Genomic DNA, 25,968 nt, shown 5'->3' with positions numbered 1-25,968 from the left:
CCATGTTCACAGGCTTCAGAGGCAGAGAGGAAAGGCTCAGGCCTCTTCCCTGCCCCAGCTGGGGACCATTGTGGCAGCTGGAGTTGTATTGCAAGGGAAGTGCTGGCAGGTTTACAGTCCTTGGAGAGCAGAGGGCAGCCCACCATCCTTCTGCCATGGCCTCGACTGAACCACAGGACCCTGAAGGCCTTGTGGGAGTGGGGCTGTGAATGGGGGCTGCTGTGCTAATAACCTGCTCCCTGCAGTCCCTGCCAGCTGTGAGAGCAAAGGGCCCTGGGTGAGAAGTGGCAGAGGAGCCCTGCTCCAGGCAGCAGACAGCACAAGACATTAAAATCCAGTAGCCCTTTTGCTTGCCCAGGTAGTGGGGTTCTGGGCCCAGGGTGGGACAAGCAGCTGGAGGTTGTGGGTAATGGGGGTAGGTGAGGGGACACAGAGGGACTGCCTGTACAACAGGGAGCTGTGTTGCCGTGTCCTCCCCCTGCCAGAATGTGGGAGTGTGTCTGTCCCTGTGCAGCTGGTTTCTGCAGCAGATGCTCTTTCCAGAGATGTTTCTCTTCAGGTGCCTCCTCTACAGCCAGAGGCAAAGGGAGAGAGCGTGCGAGACCTGGGTCCAGGCACTTCAGTGCATGCCTGTTCCTCTCTCCATGCAGGCAGTCCCAGGGACAGGGTGGGCATGGGTGGGTGCAGGGGTGCCTTCTCCATCTCCTGCAGAGCTGGGTGCAGGCCAGTGCAGCTGGCTAGGTGGTTGGTGTCAGGAGAAGTTCATGAGGGATGCCTGTCCCTCTGATGGACTGTACTTAAACTATGTATATGTTGTCTCTCTAGAGAACCTTCTTGTGGTAGAGGCTGGGGCACAGATGCAAAGAGGCCTGCCTGGAGCAGCAGGGAGAGGGGTTTGCTCCACCCTCTGGGCTGTGCTTTGGAGGCCTCTTTGATCTGGCAGAGGCAGAAGAAGAGGTGAAGTTGCAAGCATCAGGTCCCTCCTGCTGGCAGGTCCCTGGGCACCCCATGAAGGAACAGCGTGACATGGTCCTGATTTTCCTGGCAGCTCTGGTGGCACTGGCAGACTTTGGTGAGATGCAACTGTCAGGCTGGGGAGAATGAGGCAAGAGTTTGCGCAGCTGGTGGTGGGGAAGCGGGCAGACGTGAGTGCTGACTCCCTGGGGGATCTGGCAGGTACGGGAAAGAATCTGGGAGATGTCAGGAGTAATGGGCATCAGAGGAGGAATGAGATCTCACCTTCAGTTTGCAGGTCCTGAGCATTCCTGCAGGTCCTGCTAATAGAGATGAAGCCTGAAAGAGGGAAAGATGCCAGGGAATGGAGCGATGCAGCATATAGGAGGAGCGTCTCTCTTAGATGTATTGGATACAATGCTGCCAATCTCTGTAGGGATGGTCGTAAACCTTGGGGGACAAACAGAGAAGGCTAACTGGATGCAAGAAGAGCTGAAATGCCATACAAGTGCAGGGCAAGGGCAGAGGATGCGGTGTGCCATATGAAGGAACTGTTAGAGCAACAAGATATGGTGAGAGGTGGGAGAGGAACCGCTCTTGTCTTCTGCTGCCGAAGGAGAGACGAGCAGTTACCATAGCTCAGAGGCAGATAGGGAGAGAATCAGTGGCCTGAAAAAGCAGTGGGAATGGCTGCAAAGCAGGATGATGTGGGGGTGAGGAGTGGCAAGAAGCTGCAGCAAGAAATGTGCAGGGACAAACAGCTCAGCCTGGCAGAGGCTAGGAAAAGCTGATGAAGTGGTAGACGGACAGGTAGACAGGCAAGCAATGCTGAAAGCCCTTTCTGGCTTTACAGGTCATGGCCAAAAGGACTCTGTGCTCCAGTTCCCACCAGCAATGACCATCCAGGTGGGACACAAGGCAACTCTGCACTGCAATTTCTCCACCAGAGACACCAACCCCTACATCTTCTGGTATCAGCAGCACCAGACCCACTCCCCTCAGATGCTGCTGCGGGTGGACAAACGGAACCCTCGGGTGGATTCAGGGAGGTTCTCCTCTGTGCTGTCTGTGGAGACCTCCCAGGTGCTTCTGCAAGTGCGGGATGCCGAGCTCCAGGACAGCGCTGCCTATTTCTGTGCACTGAGCCCACACTGGTGCCCACAGCTTGCAGCACTGCGCAGAAAGGTGGGGGTGCTGTGCGGAGCAGTTCCCTCCCTGCCACTGCTTGCCTGTAGCTCTGAGCTCAGCCTGCCCAGCGGTGGCACCTGGGGGCTGTGGTGAGGCTGGGCCTCTGCCTCCCCAGCCTCTGCTGCTCTGAAGCACGTGCCAGCGTGACTTTTACAGCTGCGCCTACATCCAGGGTCTGTGATGATGAAAAGAGTCCAAGAAAGCTGACTTGGTGGCTGCACCCTAAACAAGCCAAGCCAGGCTTGTAAATGCCCTCTGCTTAAAAGAGCTGGGACACTGGAGTGAGTACTCAGGGCAAGTGACCTATCAGCTTGTTTGCTTCTTCCCTTTCCCTCTGCCTCCACTGCTGGCCACAGCTGGAGAACAAAGCTTGTGGCAGGAGGCACAACTGCTCTTATGGTTTTGCCAGGTGGCCGAAGCAGCCCAAGAAGGGAGGAGCCCTTCCTTGCCCTGCATCTGGGTGTCAGCAAGTGAAAAAGAGCCATCAGCCAGATGCTGGACAAGATTCTCTGCTCAAACCCTTCCCGCATTCATCCACTGCCAGAGAGTGGTCCCACTCTTCTTCCTATCTCGTTCTCAGGGAAATCACCAGTGCTCAGCTGCAAGGAAACCCTATAGCCCTGAGTCCATGCCAGTTTGTCTGTCCAACAGGTGGTAATCATATCTCTGTGATCTTGTTTCCTGGTTGTGGGGACCTCTTCTCTGGCAATCCCACCCCAGCACTGCATGTGGGCTCAGCTGGAGGGTGGATCCCACCCTATGAATTAGACTCTGTTGCTCATGAAGCATCATCCACTTCCCCTGAGAAAGCCTAGGGTACTTGGTTGTTGCCCCACTGCTCCTCCAGGATGGCCTGCCTCTCCCCAGTGATGTGGCTCTGCTCTGCCAGCCCTCTTGGAGGCTTTGCATGCCCCTAGTTAGCTCAGAGGGCTCTAGGCAGCGTTGATGGGGAATTGACGGCAGCCCTCAGTGTCCTGCACTCCGCTGTGTCTCAGGTCCCTTGGATGTTTCAGTTCCTGCTTTGGGTTGCTCTCCAGAGCTGCAGAGGGCTTCAACACTCCACAGACACAGTTCTTCCCCACAAGCAGGGAATGACAAGCAGTGATGACTGCCAGAGGACAGATCTAAGCTCAGGCTCTTTGTCCAGCCTCAGTGGGCTGGCGCAGGGATTTTCCCACATGCCACTGAGACAGGTGACAAGGGTGGGCTTCAGCCTGTCCTTGGGCACTGGTGCCTGGGCCTGCCTGCAGGTCTACGAGCCAAGTGGCCAGCACAGGTGGATGCAGGAGGTTGGCGAATCACCTCCAGGAGCACCACTGCTTCCAGAAGGGAGGAGTAGATGTTCAGTGTGGACTCAGTCATCTCACTTGGAGAGCTCTACACTCAGGTGACATCAATCCCACACTGCTCATAGAAGTGTATCTATCTGCCATGTTGATGCCTCCTCCTTAGGAAGTGGTCACATGGGCTCCCTTCACTGTCAGTGTGCAGAAAGAAGAGCTTGGAGAACATGATTCATCTGTTCTGAAATGAAAATGGGAAGGGGAAAAGCAAGTGCCCTTTGGAAGTGCTGATGTCCTTCCAATGAGTGTAAAGAGAGACTTGCTCCCCAGCCAGCATTTCATATCTCTGCAGTTTGGGGACTTTGCCAATTACATTGAAGTGTTTCCACAACAAAGCCCAGAATTGGTGGAACGATGGACTGTTAAAAACTGATGTGGGGATTTCGATGTGGAAATGCCCTGATGCATCTAGTGTGAAGCATAGCGATTTTCAGATTTTTAATTAAAAATTAAAAAGTACATTCAGCTAGTGGATCGAGGGAAGGGGAGTGCAAACTTCGTTGTCACTCTTATGCTAGGAAAAATGGCTATAAGTCGAGATGCCAGACATTGCCAAATTTTATCTTGAACCAGAGCATGAGTTGATGAAACTCCTGCAAGAATGGGGCATAAATACATGCAGAAAATATCAGACTCAATGGAGAAATACACGCCCATTTCCTAAAGCAATGAGCCAGCTGCTAGGTCTTCTTTGGGGGAGTCAGGTGAATCCTTGACAAAGTGAAGCACTTAGGAAGCTGGAATACAAACCTGTGGGAGGACCACTCCTCCAGTGTTCTGCTGGAGAACATTTCTGGATGGGGTTTGTGACCCTTTCCAAGCGATGGTCTTTAGAGCACTGTGAGGCATTCTGAATTTCCCCAGGAGTGAACAGAGGGAGGTGGGAGCTTTAGAATCGAGGCTCAGCCCAGCCTAAGATGGCTGTGAGGTGAGTGAAATGAGCTGCCTGGGGAACTGGTGGCTTCTCCCTACCTGGGATGCCCAGGTGCACTTACACTCTGGTGAGGAACTTCTGCAAGGCAGAAGCTGTGGGAGGGAGGGGATGCATCTGTTTGGTCCCACTGAGGCCCCTTGAAAAGCCACTTCCCTTTTTCTGGAAAGCCCGCCCAAGAGCTTGCTTCACTTCTTTGGTCCTGAGTGTGTAAATGAAGGGGTTCCACAAAGGAGTTACAACTGTGTTCAAGGTACTCAGGAGTTTGTTCCGATCCAGGGAGTTCCGGGCCGATGGCTTGACGTACAGGAACATGGTGGAGCCATACCAGATGGTGACGACACTGAGATGGGCAGAGCAAGTGGAAAAGGCCTTTTTCCGGCCATGGGCTGACTGGATTCTCAGAACGGAAGAGATGATGTATACATAGGAGACCAGGGTGAACACACAGGAGGCCACCACAACAATTATGGAGACTAGGAATGTTGCCAGCTCCATGGGCCACGTGTCACTGCAGGAGAGGGCAAGGCAGGAATCTATATCACAGAGGAAATGATTGATGACAACTGGCCCACAGAACGTCAGCCTGGATGTCAGAAACGCCAGCAGTGAGACGGCCAGAAAACCTTCCAGCCAGGAGCTGAGTGCCAGCCGAGCAGAGAGGACACTGCTCATGAGGGAGCTGTATGTCAAGGGGCAGCATATGGCTAAGTAGCGGTCATAGGCCATGACAGACAGGAGAAAACACTCAGTGGAGCCTAGGGAGACAAGAAAGAACAACTCGAGGATGCAGACACTGAAGGAAATGGTCTGGCTAGTCCCCAGCATGACTCCTATGGCTTTGGGAACAACACCCGTAGTGTACCAGATCTCCAGAAAGGAGAGATTAGAGAGGAAAAAGTACATTGGGGTACGGAGGTTCCTGTTCGTCAGCACAAGGGCTATGATGGATGCATTGCCTGTTACTGTCAGGGAGTACGTCTGTGCAAATACCACCACCAGGGAGACTCAGAAATGCCACGTGCCTGGGAAGCCAAGAAGGATTAATTCCTCCACTCTTGTCCCATTTGCAGTGTGCCCCCAAGTGTTGAGGTTCATCTGCAAAGGCAGGAAAGTTTCTGTGAGAGTTTGCTTGCCTGTGCTGGTCCTTCAGGTGCTACTAGAAGTGAAACAAAGCCATCATCAGTGAGAAAGTAGTTGGTGCAGTGCATGGGAAAAGAGCATCTACCCTAAGTTAAAATTGTCATGGAAATGCTTTGCTGCAGAAACATGTTTGGACAGCTGGATCTGACCCTGAAGGTCAGGCCTACACCATCAAATGAATGTGGTGAATTATTTATCAGATCAAGCGCAGGCATCTCCTTTAGAACCTGGTGACTGCAATCACTTCTGTGAGATGAAAATCCCATTTAGGAAACTATGGACAGCAGGCTGAGGGTCTCCAGCTACGTGAAAGGCTTTTGCAATGAGGAAGGGAATAACATACCTGCACTCTTCAGGGAAGGAGTTATGGAGTTGTGATTTCAGCAAATGAGACTGAGGGATTGGAAAACTGTCATGATAACGTGGCACTGGAAGAGATTTTCTCACCTCTTCTAGGTCAGTTCAATACAAGGGCTTCTGACTGAAATGGCAGTGGCACAGGACAGCAGGCTAGTCTGACAGTCATTGCTCAAGGACTCGTGGTCTTGTATATTTGCTTTCTTCCAAGTCCCAGCACAGGAAGCTTTTGGAAACACCTGCATTACGCCACTGACATCTGCTTCTCAGCATAGCTCCTAGGGGTAGGGTTCACCTCTTTGTAATTTTGCCATCTCAGAGTCAGGGGAAGGATTTCTGCTGACCAAGTTGAAAGACCTACAATGAAATTCTCCTATCTCAGCTCCTCAGCTTACCCTCCTTCTTTCTCAATGGACAGAGAAAAGGCACTGGGGAGACATGGCTCATCTTCCCTTATGTACATGGCTAACAGCCCTCTGGAAGTGCCAGGTTGTCTCTGAGGTCTAAGGCAGGAGCCTAGCGAGAAGGTCAGAAGGATAAGTCAGACATCTCAACTTGGGCAGAGATATCCATGCCTCAGTGGCTGAAGGAAAAACTCTCTGACCTGAATCCCACCCAGGGCAGCTCTGCTGAGAAGCCAGCCAAAATGCAGGGTGTAATCTATGCTCTCCCTGCAGACAAGGGAGGATTCTTGATCAGTTCTCTAGAGGAGAACGGATCTCATCCTCAGGTAGGTGTCTAAGACAGAGAGAACTGGACCACCGTCTGAATGAACCCTTTCTCTCCTTTCTTCCTCCTTAGGAATTTCCATGCCAGAAATCCCATGTGGCTAAAGAGCAGAAAAATCCCCCTAAATCCAGCTCTCCTTAACCATGCTAGGCGTTAGAAGTCTATGCTTTATGTCTTGGGCAGGCTTCACTCACCAGCTCAGCCAATGGAAATGGTCCAAATGACATCTCTTCATGCACCATCCTCCAGATGAAGCCATGGTCCCCTTGGCTGAGGGAGAACATTGGGAAGAGGCTGATTTGTTGGAGGAGCTCTGGATGCAGTGATGTCAGGAGAAGTGCAGATGAGCAGCTCTCAGCTTGCCAACTCACTTCAGCCTGTACACAATTGCCTGAACCTGTTTCCTCTCCATCCACCTGGTAGGTATTGACAGCTTGTGCTCCCGATTTTCTTTCCCCCTCACGGCCACCGCTGTACTTCCACAAAGGGGAGCTTTGTGTGCACACACAGTGTAAAGTCTCTGCAGATTAGCTCCATACAGTGAGAGCATACATCAGAGAGTCACCAGCATCGTTAGCATGAAATCATCCCCACACCCACCTCATTAACAAACTGGAGCTCAAAGTGGCCACCCGAGGAGACGGTTTTCTGATTCCCCTCTGTGTGCCACAGGGAGTTTGATCTCTGGGGGATCTAATGGCTTTGTTGGAGATGGATGATGCTCTCTCTTCACACAGGCCAATCAAAGAACAGCAACCCAGTGCTCTCTGTGTAGCCATTTGCTGACATGCAGAGGATGTCTGAAATAGCCACGTCCCAAGAGACTGGAAGTGTCAAGTATTTGGTGCTGGATACTGACATGGTCTTGAAACCTCCAGGGTGGGAGAGAACTAAAGGCAACCATGGACACAAGACTACAGAGAGAGTAAGGTAAGGGATTCACCTACCTCATTTCTGAGCCTCTAACCGCAGTTAAGGCCTATGTCTTCAGGCCTCATTGAAGTGAAGATCTAAGTAAAGCACAAAGTCAGACAAGACTTGAGTAGGGGGAAATTAATTTCCCCTGTCTCCAGAGCAGCTGTGTCTCCAAGTAGTTACTCATCTTTGCCCCACTGATCATCAGCAGAGAGAAACAGGCACTGTCAAGCCTCAGTTCACCCTGTCTCATACACATCAGGCAATCCATGCCTTACAAGCACCTAGTTTTCTTCTGTTGACCCTCAAGATAGACAAGACAGCTGGCTTAAACAACACACACACACATGCACAAGTCTCAACCTCTAGGCATCCTGAGTTAGTTGAGAAGATTCACACCCACAGAGAGACTGTCTACATTGTCCAGGGCCACCACACAGGTGTTGGGCTTGACAGAGACATCTTCTGCAAGTCCCATGTCCAACACTTCAATGTGGTTGAGGGGAGACTGATCTGCACTTGGTGTGAAGGGCCTATGCAGCTGATGAGCATAACATGCCCAGCTTGAGCCCATTCCCCCCCACAAAAACCCTCTCCCTCCTATCCATCTGTCCTCAAATACCTTGGACATGGGTATGAGATTTAACCAGGGGATGGAGGTGCTTGGAAGGCTAAGTAGATGTGGGCTTATTGCTCAGTGAGGACGGGGACCTGATGACAACTGATAGGGAAAAGGCTGATGTACTCAATGCCTGTTCCTCCTCAGTTTTTACTGCTATGGCTTCTCCTCAGGCCTACCACATCCCTGAGCGTCCCAGCAGACTCTCTGGGAATGATGCAACACCCACAGTAGAAGAAGAAAGAACTAAGGAGCTCTTACTATCATTTGGACATAGACAAATTGGTGGGACCACTTGGGATGCACCCAGGGGTGTCCAAGGAGCTGACGGGACAGTCTCTACTCAGTCCCTGGAAGGAAGATGGAGCAAATACTCTCAGAAGCCCTCTCTAAACTCATGAAAGGCAAGAAGGGGGTTGGGAACCGCTCACATGGGTTTGCTGAAGGCAAATCATGCCTGACCAACGTCATTGCTTGCTATGAGGAGGTGACTGGCGCTGTGGGGAAGGGGAGGGGCACTGGCTGTGGTGTACCTGGACTTTAGCAAGACCTTTGGCGTACCCTCATGGCTGCACACACACGCACACCTGTATGCACACAGGGGTAGGTACGCACACTCACAGGCATGCACACGCACAGATATGTGTGCTGTTGGGGAATTTGTATTGTCCCCCTTGAGGCAAATGAAACACATGCTTCTGCTTGAATATGAAAAAAACTCACACCCCACCAAACGATCACCGTATTGGACAGAGGCCTACCACCATAAGCAGTTCTACGAGGAGTCTGCAAAGGTGTGTCATGATCCTATTCCTTAAAATCACTGGCACCAGCACCCATCCTGTGAGCAGTTGCATGCAGCACCTCAGCCTGGCATTGGGTCTGTCCCCCAGCGCCATCTCTGCTGCCCAAAGGTGGCCACTGAGCATTCACACTCCAGGATTGCTACAAGACAGTGCTGGGGCTGTTTTTTCTCTCATCACCAAGGGAAACTGCACTCCCTTACTGGGAGTCCTTCTGCCTCTGGCATTCTTGCTGCCAGCCACTTTAAGCCCTTCTGCAGTTGGGCCTCCTTCCCCTCTGTGCCAGATCATTCCTTGGGCACAAATTACCACTGCTGAGCAGTCACAGTTTGAATTTCCCCTTCAGTGCACACAAGAATTCACACACATGGGCACAACCACACACGTAAGCTTACACGCACCCAAAGAGTAACTCATGCACGTGCACTTACAAAGAGATGTGTGCACGCACATTTCTGAAGGAGCCCATGTGCGTACCAGCAGGCACAGCCACCCCCCATACAGCGGGTATACACAGATATTCAAACACACATGCCTACACATGTGCGTGCTCCTGCACGCATGCATTTCCATACAGATAGCCACGCATGCTCCTCTATGCAGATGTACCCACACAAAAGCACACATCTACACACACCTATGCCCACAAAATTACCTATATGCAGACCGGTCATACACATTCATGATCTCCTGCATGAAGATACGTGCGTGTGCTTAAACACATACACACTCATGGACACAACTGCCCAAACACACACACATACAGACACACAGAATATTTGTGCACACCCGCCGTTGCATGCATATTACCACAAGCAGACACATGTATTTGCGAATGCACACATGAGCACAGCCAGATGAACACGTACAGGAGCGCGATCATGCACACACCCCACTAAGAACCAGGACTCCCAACACCAGCTCTCAGCCCCTCTAGACGGCTCTAGGCAATTCCTTCAGACCCTGCAGTTAAGGCAATGAATCCATCACTGGCCAGCCCCATCAGCTTTTGTAAGCTCAAGGGTTTGGCAGTGCTTCAGTCAGCTGTTTTCTCACTGTAAGGCAGAGAAAGCCCAGCGGAGTCAAAGCTGTCATGGCCTTTCCAGACGTTGAGCCTCTCTGCATCTCACGTCTGTGTGTGAAGGATAATAAAAAAACTAGAGAACATCCCCATTGCTGCAGCCCCCCAAAGAATTCCCATATTACAAGGAAAAGAAAAAAACTCCTCCCTGACCTTCCTCATCTCCTCACGGGTCTGGGAGCAGCCCGTGTCCTTGCAAAGGGAGTGGTGCCACAGTGACAAACTCATGTGGCAGCAGAAGGCTGTATGTCTGGGACAAGCCAGCCTCCCCTCAGGCTACAGACGCTGAGGCTGGGACATCAGAAGTGAGGCTGTAGTGAACCTGTCACTAGACTCACTTTAAGGTACATACCCCCTCTTCAAAAGGCAGGGAAATGCAGAAGCAACATGAATTTACAGAGCAGCTGAAAAAATGGTTTGGCTACCCTGTGAATGTTCATGCACTCTTTTTATTTTTTCCCCAGTTTTAATGGATGTGCTGGCCTTTTTCCCTCTTGTGTTTTGCATGCAGGTGCAGGTGGTGTAATTGCCTGTAGCGAGAGGGAGCTGCCTGCCTGCAGCCTCCTCTGTCACCTTGAGCTGGCTGAGTTTCCCTTGCAGCCAAGGTTCCTATATGCAAAACTGTTTCAGCACATAATATTACAAGAGTAACGACGTGTATTTGGTTGACTTGGCAAGGTTTTGGTAGTGAAAGGGCTGCAGGGATGGTTTCTGTGAGAAGACACCAGAAGCTTCCCCCATGTCAGACAGAGACAGTTCCAGTCGGCTCAAAGATGGACCCGCTGCTGGCCAATGCTGAGCCAATCAGCAACATTGGTAGTGCCTCTGTGATAACATATTTAAGAAAGCGTAAAAAGCGGTGTGAAGCAGCTGCAAGAGTGGAGTGAGAAAACATGAGAGAAACAACTATGCAGACAGCAAGGTCAGTGAAGAAGGAGGGGGAGGAGGTCCACAATGGAGCAGCCACCCACCCTGAAGCCCGTGGAGGACCTCATGCCGCAGCAGGTGGAGATGCCCTGAAGGAAGCTGCGGCCCGTGGAGAACCCACACTAGAGCAGGCTCCTGACAGAAACTGTGGCCCACAGAAAGGAACCCATGCTGGAGCAGGTTTTCTAGCAGGACCTGTGGCCCATGACGGACCCGCACTGGAGCAGTCCTTTCCTGAAGGACTGCAGCCCGTGGAAAAGACCCATGCTGGAGCAGTTAGTGAAGAACTGCTGCTTGTGGGAAGGATCCCATGCTGAAGCAGGGGAAGAGCATGAGGAGGAAGGAGCAGCAGAGAAAACGTGTTATGAACTGCCCGCAGTCCCCACTACCCATCCCTCTGTGCCACTCGCGGGGAGCAGGTAGAGAAGTCAGGAGTGAAGCTGAGCCCGGGAAGAAGGGAAAGGTGGGGGGAAGGCTGCTCCAATCAGGGCACAGCACGCCACACAGATCCTGCCCAAGAAAGGTTGTCCCGTTTTGGTCAGTCAAGCTTTAAGAGGATTTTTCATAAAATAAAACAGCTCTATTCATCAGGAGGGGCAGGTACTGATCTCTTCTCCCTGGTGACCAATGACAGGATCCGAGGTAACGGCAGGAAGGTATGCCAGGGGCGTTTTAGGTTGGACATTAGGAAAAGGTTCTTCACCCAAAGGGTAGTGGAGCTTTGGAAGAAGCTCCCCCAGGAGGTAGTCATGGCGCCAAGTCTGACAACATTCAAGAAGCAATTGGACAATGCCCTCAGACATATGGTTTGATTTTTGGGGTTGTCCTATGCAGGGACAGGAGTTGGACTCAATGATCCTTGTGGGTCCCTTCCAACTCAGGGTATTCTAGGATTCCTACTGTCAAACAGAAACAATGTCCACATGAGAACCTCTTACTGCACTTTAGACACAGGCAAGGACACACAAGTAAGGTCATCACTAGCACCAAGCAGAAGCTGCCTACAGGTTCATGGGTTACAATCCACTGGCTGAGTTTGTCTTCTGGCCAAGAGGTCTGTGCAGCACACCATGGGCCTGAAGGCCAAGCTCGGCACAGCAGAGGCCAGGGCCTCCTCAGGTTCTCTTTTACATGGGTCACTAACTCCTTGATGTACTGTGATCTTCGGGTTAGGGTGACGGCACCCTGCCAGTTGTTTCCTTCATGTGAACAAACACCAGCTCTTGAACCTGCTGAGAGCAGCTTTCGCATCCTTGTTTCTTCGGGTGTGATTCAAGGGATTCAGTAGGGGAGTGAGAACAATGGAAAGAGTAGCCACTGCTCTGCGTAGTGACCCTTTCGACGGGGGCTCCCATGTAGGTGAATGGGCCATAGAAAGAGGCCACAGCAGTGAAATGGGAAGCACAGGCTGAGACAGCTCAGTGCCTGCCTTCCGCAAAGCAGAGCCACAGCATGATTTAAATCACCATTAAAAAAGCATAACCTCTGGCTACAATGCCCTTACTTTGAAGTATAAAACCTGCATGGATCCTGTGCCTTCTTCCTACCTTTCCAAGACCTCCTTGGTTGTGCAGCCAACCGAGAGGTCACGCTAAGAGCCAGAAGCAGAGCTCTGGCAGTGCTTTGGCCAAAGGGCTTACTTGTCTGTCAGAAGAAATGCCATCCCTCCCTCTTCTACAAGGACAACTGCAGATGGTATCATCATTGCAAAGGACCTGAGGAACCTTCTGCTTATGACAAGGTTTAGTGCAGTAGGGTTAGGAAGTCCAACTGTGCTGATGCTGACAATGATTATTGATAACATGATGAGGGAAAAAGGATTTCAGACATGCAAGTGAAATGCCGTTATAAAGCTTCTGGCCTTCAGCCATCCTGACATGTGCTTCACGAGCCATAATTTCCTCTTGATGGAGGACATAGTTGTGGGCATTTCCGTTCTTCCACTTGTACAGTTTTGTCAAGACTTCTGAATTTTCATGCAGGAAATAGGATATGAGACTGAAGTGGTTGCCAAGAGACATTTCCAATGATCAGAAGGGATGAGATTTACAGTAAAAGAATCGTCTCCCCGCAGAATGGCAGCCAATTCCTGAGCACAAACTCTCTGGGGGGACCAAGGAAGCCGTCCAGAGCTCTGCAACTGCCTGCAGCTCTCTTGGGAAGTGCACCCAGCACCCTCATCCCTGTTGATCTTCACATTCTCCTACATGCTCTGTATCAGAGCAATTTGCTCTCCCTCAGAAGTACACCCTTTCACTGCCCCCATTTCTGTGCTGACAGCCCTCAGCTGCAACATGCTTAGCTCCAATTTCCAGCCTCAAGACATTCAGCAGCATGGGCGACTTTTCCCTGCTACTCCCGCCCATGCCTGCTGGCCATGGCCCCTAGATTGGGTGGTGGAGGGGAAATGAAGGAGGAGTAGCAGCTATGGGCCATCCCAAAGGCTCTTCCCTGCTATACCACTTTTGCCATTCTGCCAAGCAAATCATCTCCCAGAGCCCCACAAACCCCTCCCTGCCACCCCAGTGCAGCTCCAGCCATAGCAAGAGGAACGCCCTTCCTCAAGAGCTCATGGCGCTGCTGACCCCTCAGGGCCTCCTGCCTTTCTGGGCATTTGTGGGCAGAGACACGGCAAGGCAAGGCCTGATGCTCACTGGCAGCAGAGCAGCCAGGGGTGACTTCCTCAGCTCCAAGGCATGGTGCCCAAAAGAGGAAGCCGCTGCAGGGTGTGAAAACCTCCCATGCCTCTGTGAATGGAGAAGGGTCTCCTTGTGCCCTCACCCCCTTCCACCCCTGACCAGCACCCTTCTCCCCTGGCAGCTTGGGGAGTGTCCAGAGAGGGAAGGAGCACATGGAGGCCAGGCTTGAATGCAGCAGAACTTTAATGAGTCAAAAGAGGAAAACTTCAAGTGGGGGCTGCCAGTGCAGAGAGTCCCAGGGGCAGCTGAGAGTCTGAGGCCCTTTGCTGTGCAGAAGTTCCTGCATGATGTCTGTCTGTCTGCCTGCCCCATAGAGGGAGAGGAGACAGATGGTCCCCACCAGGCTGGCCTTGATGGCACCTTGCTGCCAAGGGGAACCGAAGCAAACAAAGAAAAGGGAGAGAAAGGCAAAGCCATTCAGCTATTCTTAAAACACATCCAAAACCTCAGTCTTCTGCCCAGCACCATGTTCTGAGTTCCTTGAGGCGTCTCCCTGAGGCTTTCCCAGCATCTTTTTCAGGGGAGGCACCTTCTGCCATAGTAGCGACTGGAAATGCCAGAGAGGTCACAGCACCCAGAGGTGATGGGCACTCCCTGAGAGTTGAGGATGCTGCCAACAGCAGCGGAGGTGGAGGATCCCACAACGGTGTTCTGTGGGAAGGAGCTGAGGATGGGTCCGGGCAGGGTCACCACCACAGCAGGAGGCTCAATGACGACGGTGGAGTTCTGGCACTGCCTGACACAGGGCTCATTGCAGCTGTTGGCCAGCGGGGTCGGGCCACAGGGCCGGCATGGCAGGCACGGGTTGTAGCAGGACATGTCTCTGGGTTGCAGGTGCACCTGGGCAAGAGGACAAGGAAGAAGCAGAGCACAGGCGTGGGTGAGGAGCAGCCGAGGCCACTACTGATGGTGAGCTAGAAACTGTGCCAGGAGACACACGGTCTTCATTTTCCTACAAAGAACAGCCTAACCCAGGCTGACTGTCTGCTAGTTCTTCAACCAAAAGCCCCCTCAGCCACATCCCAGCCTCTCTCTAGCACACCTTCTCCCCACAACCCTCTGCCATGACAAGGAGCTCCACGGCCCAGCCCAGGACAAAGACAATATCACCTGAGATGTCCATCGAGGAGAGATCTCACTTTGGAAGAGGAAGGGAAGGGACTTCAGACTCACCTGGTTCCCAAGAAGAAGGAGGCAGGAGAAGTGGATGAGAGAGCAGAGACTTGGGCTGGCTTTTATATCTGCCCTCCATTGCCGCAGGAGCAGAGGCACCCTTTGCAGAGGTAACAATTTTCTGACAAGCTCCTCTTCAATGCAAAGCATCGCAGTTAATGATATGGGCTGCGCTTTGGTTTCCAGCACTGCTGCCTTTTCATTTCCAGATTTGGGCCATGCCCATTCCCCAATGAAGGCTTCTTCTGAGTACAGGGATGAAAGGCCCCAGGATTTCTCGGGCAGGAATGCAGCAGTGCTGGCAGACGACTCAGCTCAAGTGCTGGACAGGTTCAGGGCAGGCAAGTGACAAGTGACCTCAGCCTGGGTGACTCTGGTGGGGCAGTTTGAAGTGGTGTTCTCAAGGAAGAGGCTCCAGGAGCCCTCAGCTGGATGTCCAAGAGCTGCCAGGCATGAGGACATGCCACGTCCATCTCTTTCCCTCCCTCCTCTGCTCATGATGATCACTTGTTGTTGCCTCCCCAGGTGTGTGCATTGTGCTGCCAGGTTTTGACCCCATCCTGCCCAACACTGCCCTTAGGAAAAATTTCTGGCTTGTTTTGACTCGTGCCCTTTCTGTGCAGTCTGTGAGCACACAAGCAATGCCATGGGCATGCCTGGGGCCTGCATTCCCCGCAATGCTCTAGTCCTGCCATGGTTGTCCCTGGCAGTCCTCAGCAGAGTCCACAGTTGCTTGTGATCCTACATGTGTTCCTGTCCTGTGTGCACTTGTGTGCAGCCAGATTTGTGTGAACGTGCGTCGGAGAACAAATTTGTGCATGATTCCACACCGATGTGCATGAGCGTGTGTGACCTTATGTGTCCCTCATCATGAGGGAATGTGCTTTTCATGGCAGGAACACTCTCCACTGCTCTGTTTATGATCGCCACAGAGCAGCAGGTTGCCAGGGTCAGAAGAAACCTGAGTGCAGCTGAATGGTGGTGGCACCAGCCTGCTAGAGATCCGTCCAGAGAAGAGGCACTGAAATGCAGCCCCTGCCTCCTGACACCTCCTTTTCCTGCTCCTCCAAAGCTCACACTCCTGAGGAATCCTGCTGACCATGTGCTGGTCATCCCTGAGTGGATCTGTTTGCAGTGCAGTGTCGGTGGTGTCTGGGTTGGAACACAGCCCCCTCTCATGTCCATATCAATGCCAAATGTACTTGTATGGTTCATTGGCCTGGTGCTGTGTCAGGCAGGGGCTGAGCTCTTGGACCAAACAGGTCCCGAATGAAAGGAACATGAAGCCTGATGTGGCTGTGCTGTGAATGGAAGGCCAGACCCTGTGGCTTGCACAGGAAAGCCAAAGAGCTGATGCCTGCCTTGGACTTCAGCCCACAAGGCCCTTCATGCCCTGCATTGCAATCTAGGTCCGAGTGCCCAGCAACCGCCCCTGGGAGGGAAGGGACATTGGATTTGAGACCGCATCCCCCAACGCCTGCTGATGTCCCACAGGGGTGTCCCAAAGAGACCTTTTTTCCAAGAAGAGCTGTGCGCATTTTGAAAAGTTTTTTAGCACATCTGCCCTCCTGATTGTTCGTCTGCCTGGGCTCAGGTCCAACTTAGAATCATAGAATCATAGAATCGTTAAGGTTGGAAAGGACCTCGGAGATCATCGAGTCCAGCCTGTTAACCTAACTGCCAGGTCCACCTCTAAACCATGTCCCTAAGCACCACATCCACATGTTTTTTGAATACTTCCAGGGACCGTGGTTGCATCACTTCCCAGGGCACCCCTTTCTCTCCTTTCTTTCTCCTTAGGAATTTCCATACCAGAAATCTCATGTGGCTAAAGAGCAGAGAAATCCCCCTAAATCCAGCTCTCCTTAACCATGCTAGGCGTTAGAAGTCTATGCTTTATGTCTTGGGCAGGCTTCACTCACCAGCTCAGCCAATGGAAATGGTCTAAATGACCTCTCTTCATGCACCATCCTCCAGATGAAGCCATGGTCCCCTTGGCTGAGGGAGAACGTTGGGAAGAGGCTGATTTGTTGGAGGAGCTCTGGATGCAGTGATGTCAGGAGAAGTGCGGATGAGCAGCTCTCAGCTTGCCGACTCACTTCAGCCTGTACACAATTGCCTGAACCTGTTTCCTCTCCATCCACCTGGTAGGTATTGACAGCTTGTGCTCCCGATTTTCTTTCCCCCTCATGGCCACCGCTGTACTTCCACAAAGGGGAGCTTTGTGTGCACACACAGTGTAAAGTCTCTGCAGATTAGCTCCATACAGTGAGAGCATACATCAGAGAGTCACCAGCATCATTAGCACGAAATCATCCCCACACCCACCTCATTACCACACTGAAGTTCAAACTGGCCGCACTGAGGAGATGGTTTTCTGTTTTCCCTCTGTGTGCCACAGGGAGTTTGATCTCTGGGGGATCTCATGGAATTGTCGCAGGCAGATAATGCTCTCTCTTCACACAGGCCAATTAAAGAACAGCAATGCAATGCGCTCAAGTGGCTGTCAGGCTGGGTGTTTGCCTCCTGCCTGCAGCTGTGGTATATGGACCTTGTCAGGAACCCAGTGCTCTCTGTGTAGCCATTTGCTGACATGCAGAGGATGTCTGAAATAGCCACGTCCCAAGAGACTGGAAGTGTCAAGTATTTGGTGCTGGATACTGACATGGTCTTGAAACCTCCAGGGTGGGAGAGAACTAAAGGCAACCATGGACACAAGACTACAGAGAGAGTAAGGTAAGGGATTCACCTACCTCATTTCTGAGCCTCTAACCGCAGTTAAGGCCTATGTCTTCAGGCCTCATTGAAGTGAAGATCTAAGTAAAGATCTAAGTGCAAAGTCAGACAAGACTTCAGTAGGGGGAAATTGATCTCCTCTGCCTCCAGAGCAGGTGTCTCCAGGTGACCTACTCATCTTTGCTCCACTGATTGTCAGTGGAGAGAAATAGGTGCTGTCAAGCCTCAGTTCAGCCTGTTCAAAAGATGCTGCCTCACACAACTGAGGCACTGCACAAGCACCTATTTTTCTTCTGTTGACCTCGCAAGATAAACTGGACAGCTGGCTTAAACAACACACACACACACACACAGGCACACCCATCTGGACCTCTAGGCATCTAGAGTTAGTTGAGAAGACTCACACCCCAAGAGAGGCGGTCTACGCTGTCCACGGCTACCGCACATGTTTTGGAATTGAGAGAGTCATCTTCTGCAAGTCCTGTGTCCAAGGGTTCAGTGTGGTTGAGAGAAAACTGATCTGCACCTGGTGTGAGGGGGAGATGCAGCTGATGAGAGTGATGTGCCCAGGTTGAGCTCATTTGCTGGCACAGAAGTCCTCTGCCTGCCATCCATCTGTCCTAGAGCAGCCTGGACAGGGATATGGGGTTTAGGCATGGGATGGAGGTGCTTGTAGGGGCTGGTCGGACAGCCTGTGGATTCACTTCTGATGGCATGATGAAGCCATGAACACGTGAGCAGCTATGCAGGCCCTGCTGTGAGCTTATGCTAGCTGGGGAGCTCAGAGGCCACAAGTGGTCAATTGCAGGATCAGTGTCTCCAGAAAGATGATTTGTCCCGTTTACTGTGCACATCTGCTTTGGGATGGGATAAGTCCTGTGTGTGAGCTGATGTCTCTTCACTGACTGTGGGAAGAGTCAGCAGAGTCCATTAGACTGAGTCCAGAGGAGGGCCATGAAGTGATCAGAGGACTGGAACACCTCTCCTGTGAAGAAAGGCTGAGAGAGTTGGCGCTGTTTAGCCTGGGGAAAAGAAGCCCCTGCAGAGACCTTCTTGCGGCCTTGCAGTATACAGGGCTTCTAAGAAAGATGGAGAGAGACTTTTTACCAGGGCCTGTAGTGGCAGGACAAGGGACAATGGTTTTAAACTAAAGCAGGGTAGATTTAGATGAGATATAAGCAAGACGTTTTATAGAATGAGGCTGGTGAGACACTGAAAATGTTTCCCAGAGAAGTTGTGGATGCCTCATCATTAGAAGTGTTCAAGGTCAGGTTGGATGGAGCTTTGAGCATCCTGATGCAGTGATGGATGTCCCTGCCTATGGCAGGTGGGTTGGACAAGATGATCTTTCAAGGTCCCTTCCAACCCAAACCATTCTATGAATCTATGAATCTATGATTCTATGAATTTTGCTGAGAACAAAGACCATTCTGTGAGGTCCTTCCCTCCAGGGCAGCGAGTTTGGGCTGAAAGAGCCTCTGCACGAGGATGTCTTTGGAACCTGAGTTGGTCCCACAGGGCTGAAAAGACATATCCACTGAAGGGATCTTATTCCCTTTCCCTCACAACACCTTAATTACCTATATTTACTAAGCCTGTGATACAAAGCATGGCACTGAAGTCAGAAGAGAATCCCTTTCCATTGAGAGCTCATTTGGGCAGTGTGCATTGCAGGAGCAGGGCTGCGGCAGCACTCAGCATCTGTGGTTTCTGTCCCCACAGGACCCTCTTGGAGGGTCTGACTGGTCCTACTGGTGCAATGTGTTTGACAAGGTGAGGCAGGAATGTCTTTGCAAATGCGTGCTAAACTGGGAAGGAGGAATTTAAAGTAGGTATGGAGGCAGAGGTCTACCATGGTCTGAAGAGCAGGATTGGTACAAAGGGTAGAAGCAGTACGCATGGGGGACAGCATGCCCCAGGAGGCTCTCGCACTTCCCCTGTGGCACAGGTGGTGGTGGAGTTACGTGTCTGCTACACACCTCCTGCTCAAGAAGAGGAGGCAGATGATGCCTTCTTCAGGCAGCTGGGGAAAGCCTCACAGTCACAGGCCCTGGTACTCATGGGTGCCTTTTACCACCTCAGTGTCTGCTGCAGGAAGAAAATGGCTGGGCACGAGTAAACCAGGACATTTCTGGGGTGTACGGAAGACTAAGTTTTGATGCAGGCAATCCAGGAATGGACTAGGGGAGAGTCTCTGTTGGACCTGCTGTTCACAGTTAAGGAAGAAGTGTTGGACAATGTAAAGTTCCAGGGGAGCCTCCCCTGCAATGACCATGAGACTGCAGAGCTTAAGATCCTCAGAGGACTGACCAAGACAACCAGGAGGATTACTGCCCCGCACTTCAGAAGAGCACATCTTAGTGTCGTCAGGGACCTACTTACCTGGCAGGATGTCATGGGAAACTGCCCCGGGGCACACAGGGTCCCAGGAGAGCTGGCTAACCTTCAAGGACAGCTTCCTGAGAGCACGTGGGTGGTCACTCCAGGATGTGGAAAGGTGAGTCAGGAAAACCCAAAGCACAGCCGGAGTGGAAACTTGCAAGAGAGGTGAAGGGACTCAAGAGAGGTATCTGCAAGTCTACTGGCAGCCAAAGGAAGGCTAAGTAGATGCGGGCTTATTGATCGGTGAGGAAGGGGACCTGGTGAGAAATGCTAGGGAAAAGGCTGGCGTACTTGATGCCTATCTCTCCTCAGTTTTTATTGGTATGGCTTCTCCTCAGGCCCATCGCATCTCTGAGCCTCCCAGCAGACTCTCTGGGAATGAAACAGCACTCACAACACAAGAAAGAAGTAAGGAACTCTTACTACCATTTGGACATACACAACTTCATTGGATGATGCATCCAAGGGTATTCAGAGAGCTGACTGGACAGTCTCTGCTCAGTCCCTGGAAGGAAGATGGAGCAAATACTCTCAGAAGCCCTCTCTAAACTCATGAAAGGCAAGAAGGGGGTTGGGAGCCGCTCACATGGGTTTGCTGAAGGCAAATCATGCCTGACCAACGTCACTGCTTGCTATGAGGAGGTGACTGGCGCTGTGGGGAAGGGGAGGGGCACTGGCTGTGGTGTACCTGGACTTTAGCAAGACCTTTGGCGTACCCTCATGGCTGCACACACACGCACACCTGTATGCACACAGGGGTAGGTACGCACACTCACAGGCATGCACACATACAGATATGTGTGCACACACAATCTCACACACGAGCACAACCACATGTCTGAGCTTGCATGCACCCAAAGAGTAAGTCATACGTGTGCACTTACAAAGAGGTGTGTGCACACACGTTGCCAAAGGTGTCCATGTGCAGACAGAGGCACAGCCACCCCCCATGCCAACATGTGCGCACAGATATTCACACATGCTTACACATATGCGTGCTCCTACACAGATTTTAAAAAAATCTATAAACAGATTTATGTGCACGCATAAAAGCACATATCCACACACACCCTGCCACACTCCTACATATATGCCAACCAACATCACACCTGTCCATACTCACCTGCATGAAGGCACATGCATGTGCTAAAACACATACACACCCATGAAGAGATGTGGCCAAAGACACACAAACACATTTGTGCACGCTCACACTTACATGTGCATTACTCCAGACACACACACACAGACATGCAAAAGCACACGTGACCACAGCCAGATGAACATGTATGTGAGCATGAACGTGCACACACACCACTGAGAACCAGGATGCCTGATGCCAGCTCTCAGCCTCCCAGGATGACTCTAGCCAAGTCCTTCAGACCCTCCAGTTAAGGCAAGGAATCAGGCACCATCAGCTTTAGTGAGCTCAAGAGGTTGACAGTGGTTCAGTCAGCTGTTTTCTCGCTCGAAAAGAGAGAGAAACCACAGTGGAGTGAAATCTGCCACGGGCTTGCCAGACATGGAGGCTCTCCATGCCCCAGGTCTGTGTGTATAAAGGGTGACATAAAAACTAGAGAACGTCCATATTGCTGCAGACAGGAAGAATTCCCCCATGAAAAGTGAAAAGTATTCCTCCAGCCTTAGATGCTCCCAGCTGTCCTCAGTGATCTCCTTAAGAAGACATGGGGGTGTGGGACCAGGTCCAGCTCTGCAAAGGGAGCGGTTCCTCAGTGATGCATTCACATGGCTGCAGGGAGTGGTGTGCCTGGGACAAGCCACACTCCCCACAGGCTGCAAACACTGAGGCTGGGGCACCAGCAAGGGTACTGCCTGATCCCAGTAAGAAAGGCACTCAGGCTCTTCAAAGCATTGCTCAAAATGCCATTTATTAGCACTAAGACTAGAAAAGCAGGAGAGGATAGTACAGATAACCTTACATCCCTTCAGGTGCTGGGAACCCTGAGCTGCTCTACAGCAGCAGCTCTCACAGAATGCAAGAACCAGAGAGTGTTTGAGGTTGGAAGGGACCCCTGGAGGTCATCTGGTCCAACCCCCCTGCTCAAGCAGGGCCACCTCGAGCCATTTGCCCAGGACCGTGTCTAGGTGCTTTTTGAATATCTCTAAGGAGGGAGACTCCGCAACATATTCCCGTGCTCCGTCACTCCCACGGTAGAAAAGTGTTGCCCTTTCCACAGGGCACAGGACACTGTGCAGATCCCATTCACAGAAGACTTGCCCCATTTTGATCAGTCAAGCTTTTGATCATTTTCATCAAAGGAAACTGTTCTAGTCATCATTTCTACTGTCAAACACTACAGCCCAGCCAGTTGTTTCTTGCGTGTGAACAAATACCAGGAGCTTTCACATCCTTGTTTCTTAGGGTGTAAATCAAGGCGTTCAGCAGGGGAGTAAGAGCGGTGTAAAGAACAGCCACTGCTCTGTCTAGTGACTCTTTTGAGGTCACTTGCCATGTAGGTGAACACACACCGGCCACAGCAGTGAAATGAGAAGCACAGGCTGAGACAGCTCTGTGCCTGCCTTCTGCCCAGCATCGCCCCAGGATGGCTTTTGCTCCGCACCTGTAAGAAGTGAGGATGAAAAGGAAGCAGCCCAGGGTCACATCACCAGTACTGAATGTGATCACAGCCTTGTTGGCAGAAGTGCCAGCACAAGCCATGGCCAGGAGATCTGGCGGATGACTGAAGAAGCGGCCGATGTGCCTGGATGCACAGTATATCAAATGGGAGGTGATTATTGTATGCAGAGCAGGAGGCAGGGAACTGGCCAGCCATGGCCCTGCCACCAGCCAGACACACACAGTCCGTTGTGTGACGGCCCCATAGCACAGAGGGTTGCAGATAGCCAAGCAGTGGCCATAGGACATGAGAGTGTAGAGGAAGCATTGGTCTCTGCCCAGCCACTGCAAGGAGTACAGCTGGGCCATGCAGCTGTGGAAGGAGATGGATATGCCCCCTGGTCTGAGGAAGCTCTCCAGCATCTTTGGAAGGAAGACACTGGAGAAGAGAGACTGAAGTTTTTGGTCTTCAGTCATTCTGAGACACGCATCGTTAGCCATAATTCCCTCTTGGTAGAGGACAGTGCTGTGGGGATTTCTGTTCTTTCACTGGAACATTTTTGTCAAGCCATCTGGATTTTCATGCAGGAAATAGGATATGAGACTGTAGTGGCTGCCAAGAAACATTTCCAATGATCAGAAGGGATGAGATATAGATGTAAAAGACGCCTCTCCCCACAGAATGGCAGCCAATTCCTGAGCACAAACTCTGGGGAGACCAATGAAGCAGTCAAGAGCTCTGCACCTGCCTGCAGCTCTCTTGGGAAGTGCACCCAGCACCCTCATCCCTGTTGGTCTTCACGTTCTCCTGCATGCTCTGTATCAGAGCAATTTGCTCTCCCACAGAAATACACCTTTTCCTGCCCCCATTTCTGTGCTGACAGCCCTCAGCTGCAACATGCTTAGCTCCAATTTCCAGCCTCAAGACATTCAGCAGCATGGGCGACTTTTCCCTGCTACTCCCGCCCATGCCTGCTGGCCATGGCCTCTGCGTTGGGTGGTGGAGGGGAAATGAAGGAGGAGTAGCAGCTATGGGCCATCCCAAAGGCTCTTCCCTGCTATACCACTTTTGCCATTCTGCCAAGCAAATCATCTCCCAGAGCCCCACAAACCCCTCCCTGCCACCCCAGTGCAGCTCCAGCCATAGCAAGAGGAACGCCCTTCCTCAAGAGCTCATGGCGCTGCTGACCCCTCAGGGCCTCCTGCCTTTCTGGGCATTTGTGGGCAGAGACACGGCAAGGCAAGGCCTGATGCTCACTGGCAGCAGAGCAGCCAGGGGTGACTTCCTCAGCTCCAAGGCATGGTGCCCAAAAGAGGAAGCCGCTGCAGGGTGTGAAAACCTCCCATGCCTCTGTGAATGGAGAAGGGTCTCCTTGTGCCCTCACCCCCTTCCACCCCTGACCAGCACCCTTCTCCCCTGGCAGCTTGGGGAGTGTCCAGAGAGGGAAGGAGCACATGGAGGCCAGGCTTGAATGCAGCAGAACTTTAATGAGTCAAAAGAGGAAAACTTCAAGTGGGGGCTGCCAGTGCAGAGAGTCCCAGGGGCAGCTGAGAGTCTGAGGCCCTTTGCTGTGCAGAAGTTCCTGCATGATGTCTGTCTGTCTGCCTGCCCCATAGAGGGAGAGGAGACAGATGGTCCCCACCAGGCTGGCCTTGATGGCACCTTGCTGCCAAGGGGAACCGAAGCAAACAAAGAAAAGGGAGAGAAAGGCAAAGCCATTCAGCTATTCTTAAAACACATCCAAAACCTCAGTCTTCTGCCCAGCACCATGTTCTGAGTTCCTTGAGGCGTCTCCCTGAGGCTTTCCCAGCATCTTTTTCAGGGGAGGCACCTTCTGCCATAGTAGCGACTGGAAATGCCAGAGAGGTCACAGCACCCAGAGGTGATGGGCACTCCCTGAGAGTTGAGGATGCTGCCAACAGCAGCGGAGGTGGAGGATCCCACAACGGTGTTCTGTGGGAAGGAGCTGAGGATGGGTCCGGGCAGGGTCACCACCACAGCAGGAGGCTCAATGACGACGGTGGAGTTCTGGCACTGCCTGACACAGGGCTCATTGCAGCTGTTGGCCAGCGGGGTCGGGCCACAGGGCCGGCATGGCAGGCACGGGTTGTAGCAGGACATGTCTCTGGGTTGCAGGTGCACCTGGGCAAGAGGACAAGGAAGAAGCAGAGCACAGGCGTGGGTGAGGAGCAGCCGAGGCCACTACTGATGGTGAGCTAGAAACTGTGCCAGGAGACACACGGTCTTCATTTTCCTACAAAGAACAGCCTAACCCAGGCTGACTGTCTGCTAGTTCTTCAACCAAAAGCCCCCTCAGCCACATCCCAGCCTCTCTCTAGCACACCTTCTCCCCACAACCCTCTGCCATGACAAGGAGCTCCACGGCCCAGCCCAGGACAAAGACAATATCACCTGAGATGTCCATCGAGGAGAGATCTCACTTTGGAAGAGGAAGGGAAGGGACTTCAGACTCACCTGGTTCCCAAGAAGAAGGAGGCAGGAGAAGTGGATGAGAGAGCAGAGACTTGGGCTGGCTTTTATACCTGCCCTCCATTGCCGCAGGAGCAGAGGCACCCTTTGCAGAGGTAACAATTTTCTGACAAGCTCCTCTTCAATGCAAAGCATCGCAGTTAATGATATGGGCTGCGCTTTGGTTTCCAGCACTGCTGCCTTTTCATTTCCAGATTTGGGCCATGCCCATTCCCCAATGAAGGCTTCTTCTGAGTACAGGGATGAAAGGCCCCAGGATTTCTAGGGCAGGAATGCAGCAGTGCTGGCAGACGACTCAGCTCAAGTTCTGGACGGCTTCAGGGCAGGCAAGTGACCTCAGCCTGGGTGACTCTGGTGGGGCTGTTTCAAGTGTCTTTCTCAGGAAGAGGCTCCAGCAATCCTCAGCTGGACACCCAGCTTCTCCTGTGCATGTGGAAGTTCCCTGTCCCTCTCTTTCCCGTCCCAATGGTCACTTGTTGTTGCCTCCCCAGGTGTGTGCATTGTGCTGCCAGGTTTTGACCCCATCCTGCCCAACATTGCCCTTAGGAAAAATTTCTGGCTTGTTTTGACTCGTGCCCTTTCTGTGCAGTCTGTGAGCACACAAGCAATGCCATGGGCATGCCTGGGGCCTGCATTCCCCGCAATGCTCTAGTCCTGCCATGGTTGTCCCTGGCTGTCCTCAGCAGAGCCCACGATTGGTCGTGTTCCTGTCTTGTGTGCACTTGTGTGTAGCTGTGTTTGTGTGGATGCACGTGGGAGAAGAAAACTGTGCGTGATTCCACACCCATATCTGAGCGTGTGCATGTGTGTGACACCTTGTGTGTCCCTCATCACGAGGGAATGTGCTGCTCATGGCAGGGACACTCTCCACTGCTCTCTTCATGATGGCCACAGAGCAGCAGGTTCCCAGAGTCAGAAG

The 25,968-nt window shown here is 52.1% G+C and overlaps 1 protein-coding gene and 2 pseudogenes across 1 annotated transcript; all 3 read right to left on the bottom strand.

Moving 5' to 3' along the window:
- Nucleotides 1-4,476: 4,476 nt before the first annotated feature.
- On the bottom strand, nt 4,477-5,535 carry LOC104015338 (olfactory receptor 6F1). Its single transcript, XM_009468063.2, is given in 1 exon segment — nt 4,477-5,535. A coding segment is annotated over 1 exon segment (1,038 nt). The 5' UTR covers nt 5,515-5,535.
- Nucleotides 5,536-14,205: 8,670 nt separating this feature from the next.
- Nucleotides 14,206-14,508, bottom strand: LOC148052685 (feather keratin Cos2-3 pseudogene; annotated as a pseudogene).
- A 9,869-nt stretch (nt 14,509-24,377) lies between these two features.
- On the bottom strand, nt 24,378-25,184 carry LOC148052684 (feather keratin Cos2-3 pseudogene; annotated as a pseudogene).
- Nucleotides 25,185-25,968: the final 784 nt, after the last annotated feature.

This window comes from Nipponia nippon, unplaced genomic scaffold, assembly GCF_047370975.1.
Source record: "Nipponia nippon isolate SJK-2023a ecotype South Korea unplaced genomic scaffold, ASM4737097v1 scaffold_45, whole genome shotgun sequence".
Classification (NCBI taxonomy): Eukaryota; Metazoa; Chordata; class Aves; order Pelecaniformes; family Threskiornithidae; genus Nipponia; species Nipponia nippon.
Note: the sequence above shows the minus strand (reverse complement) of the source record. Positions and strands in the feature narration are given on the sequence as shown.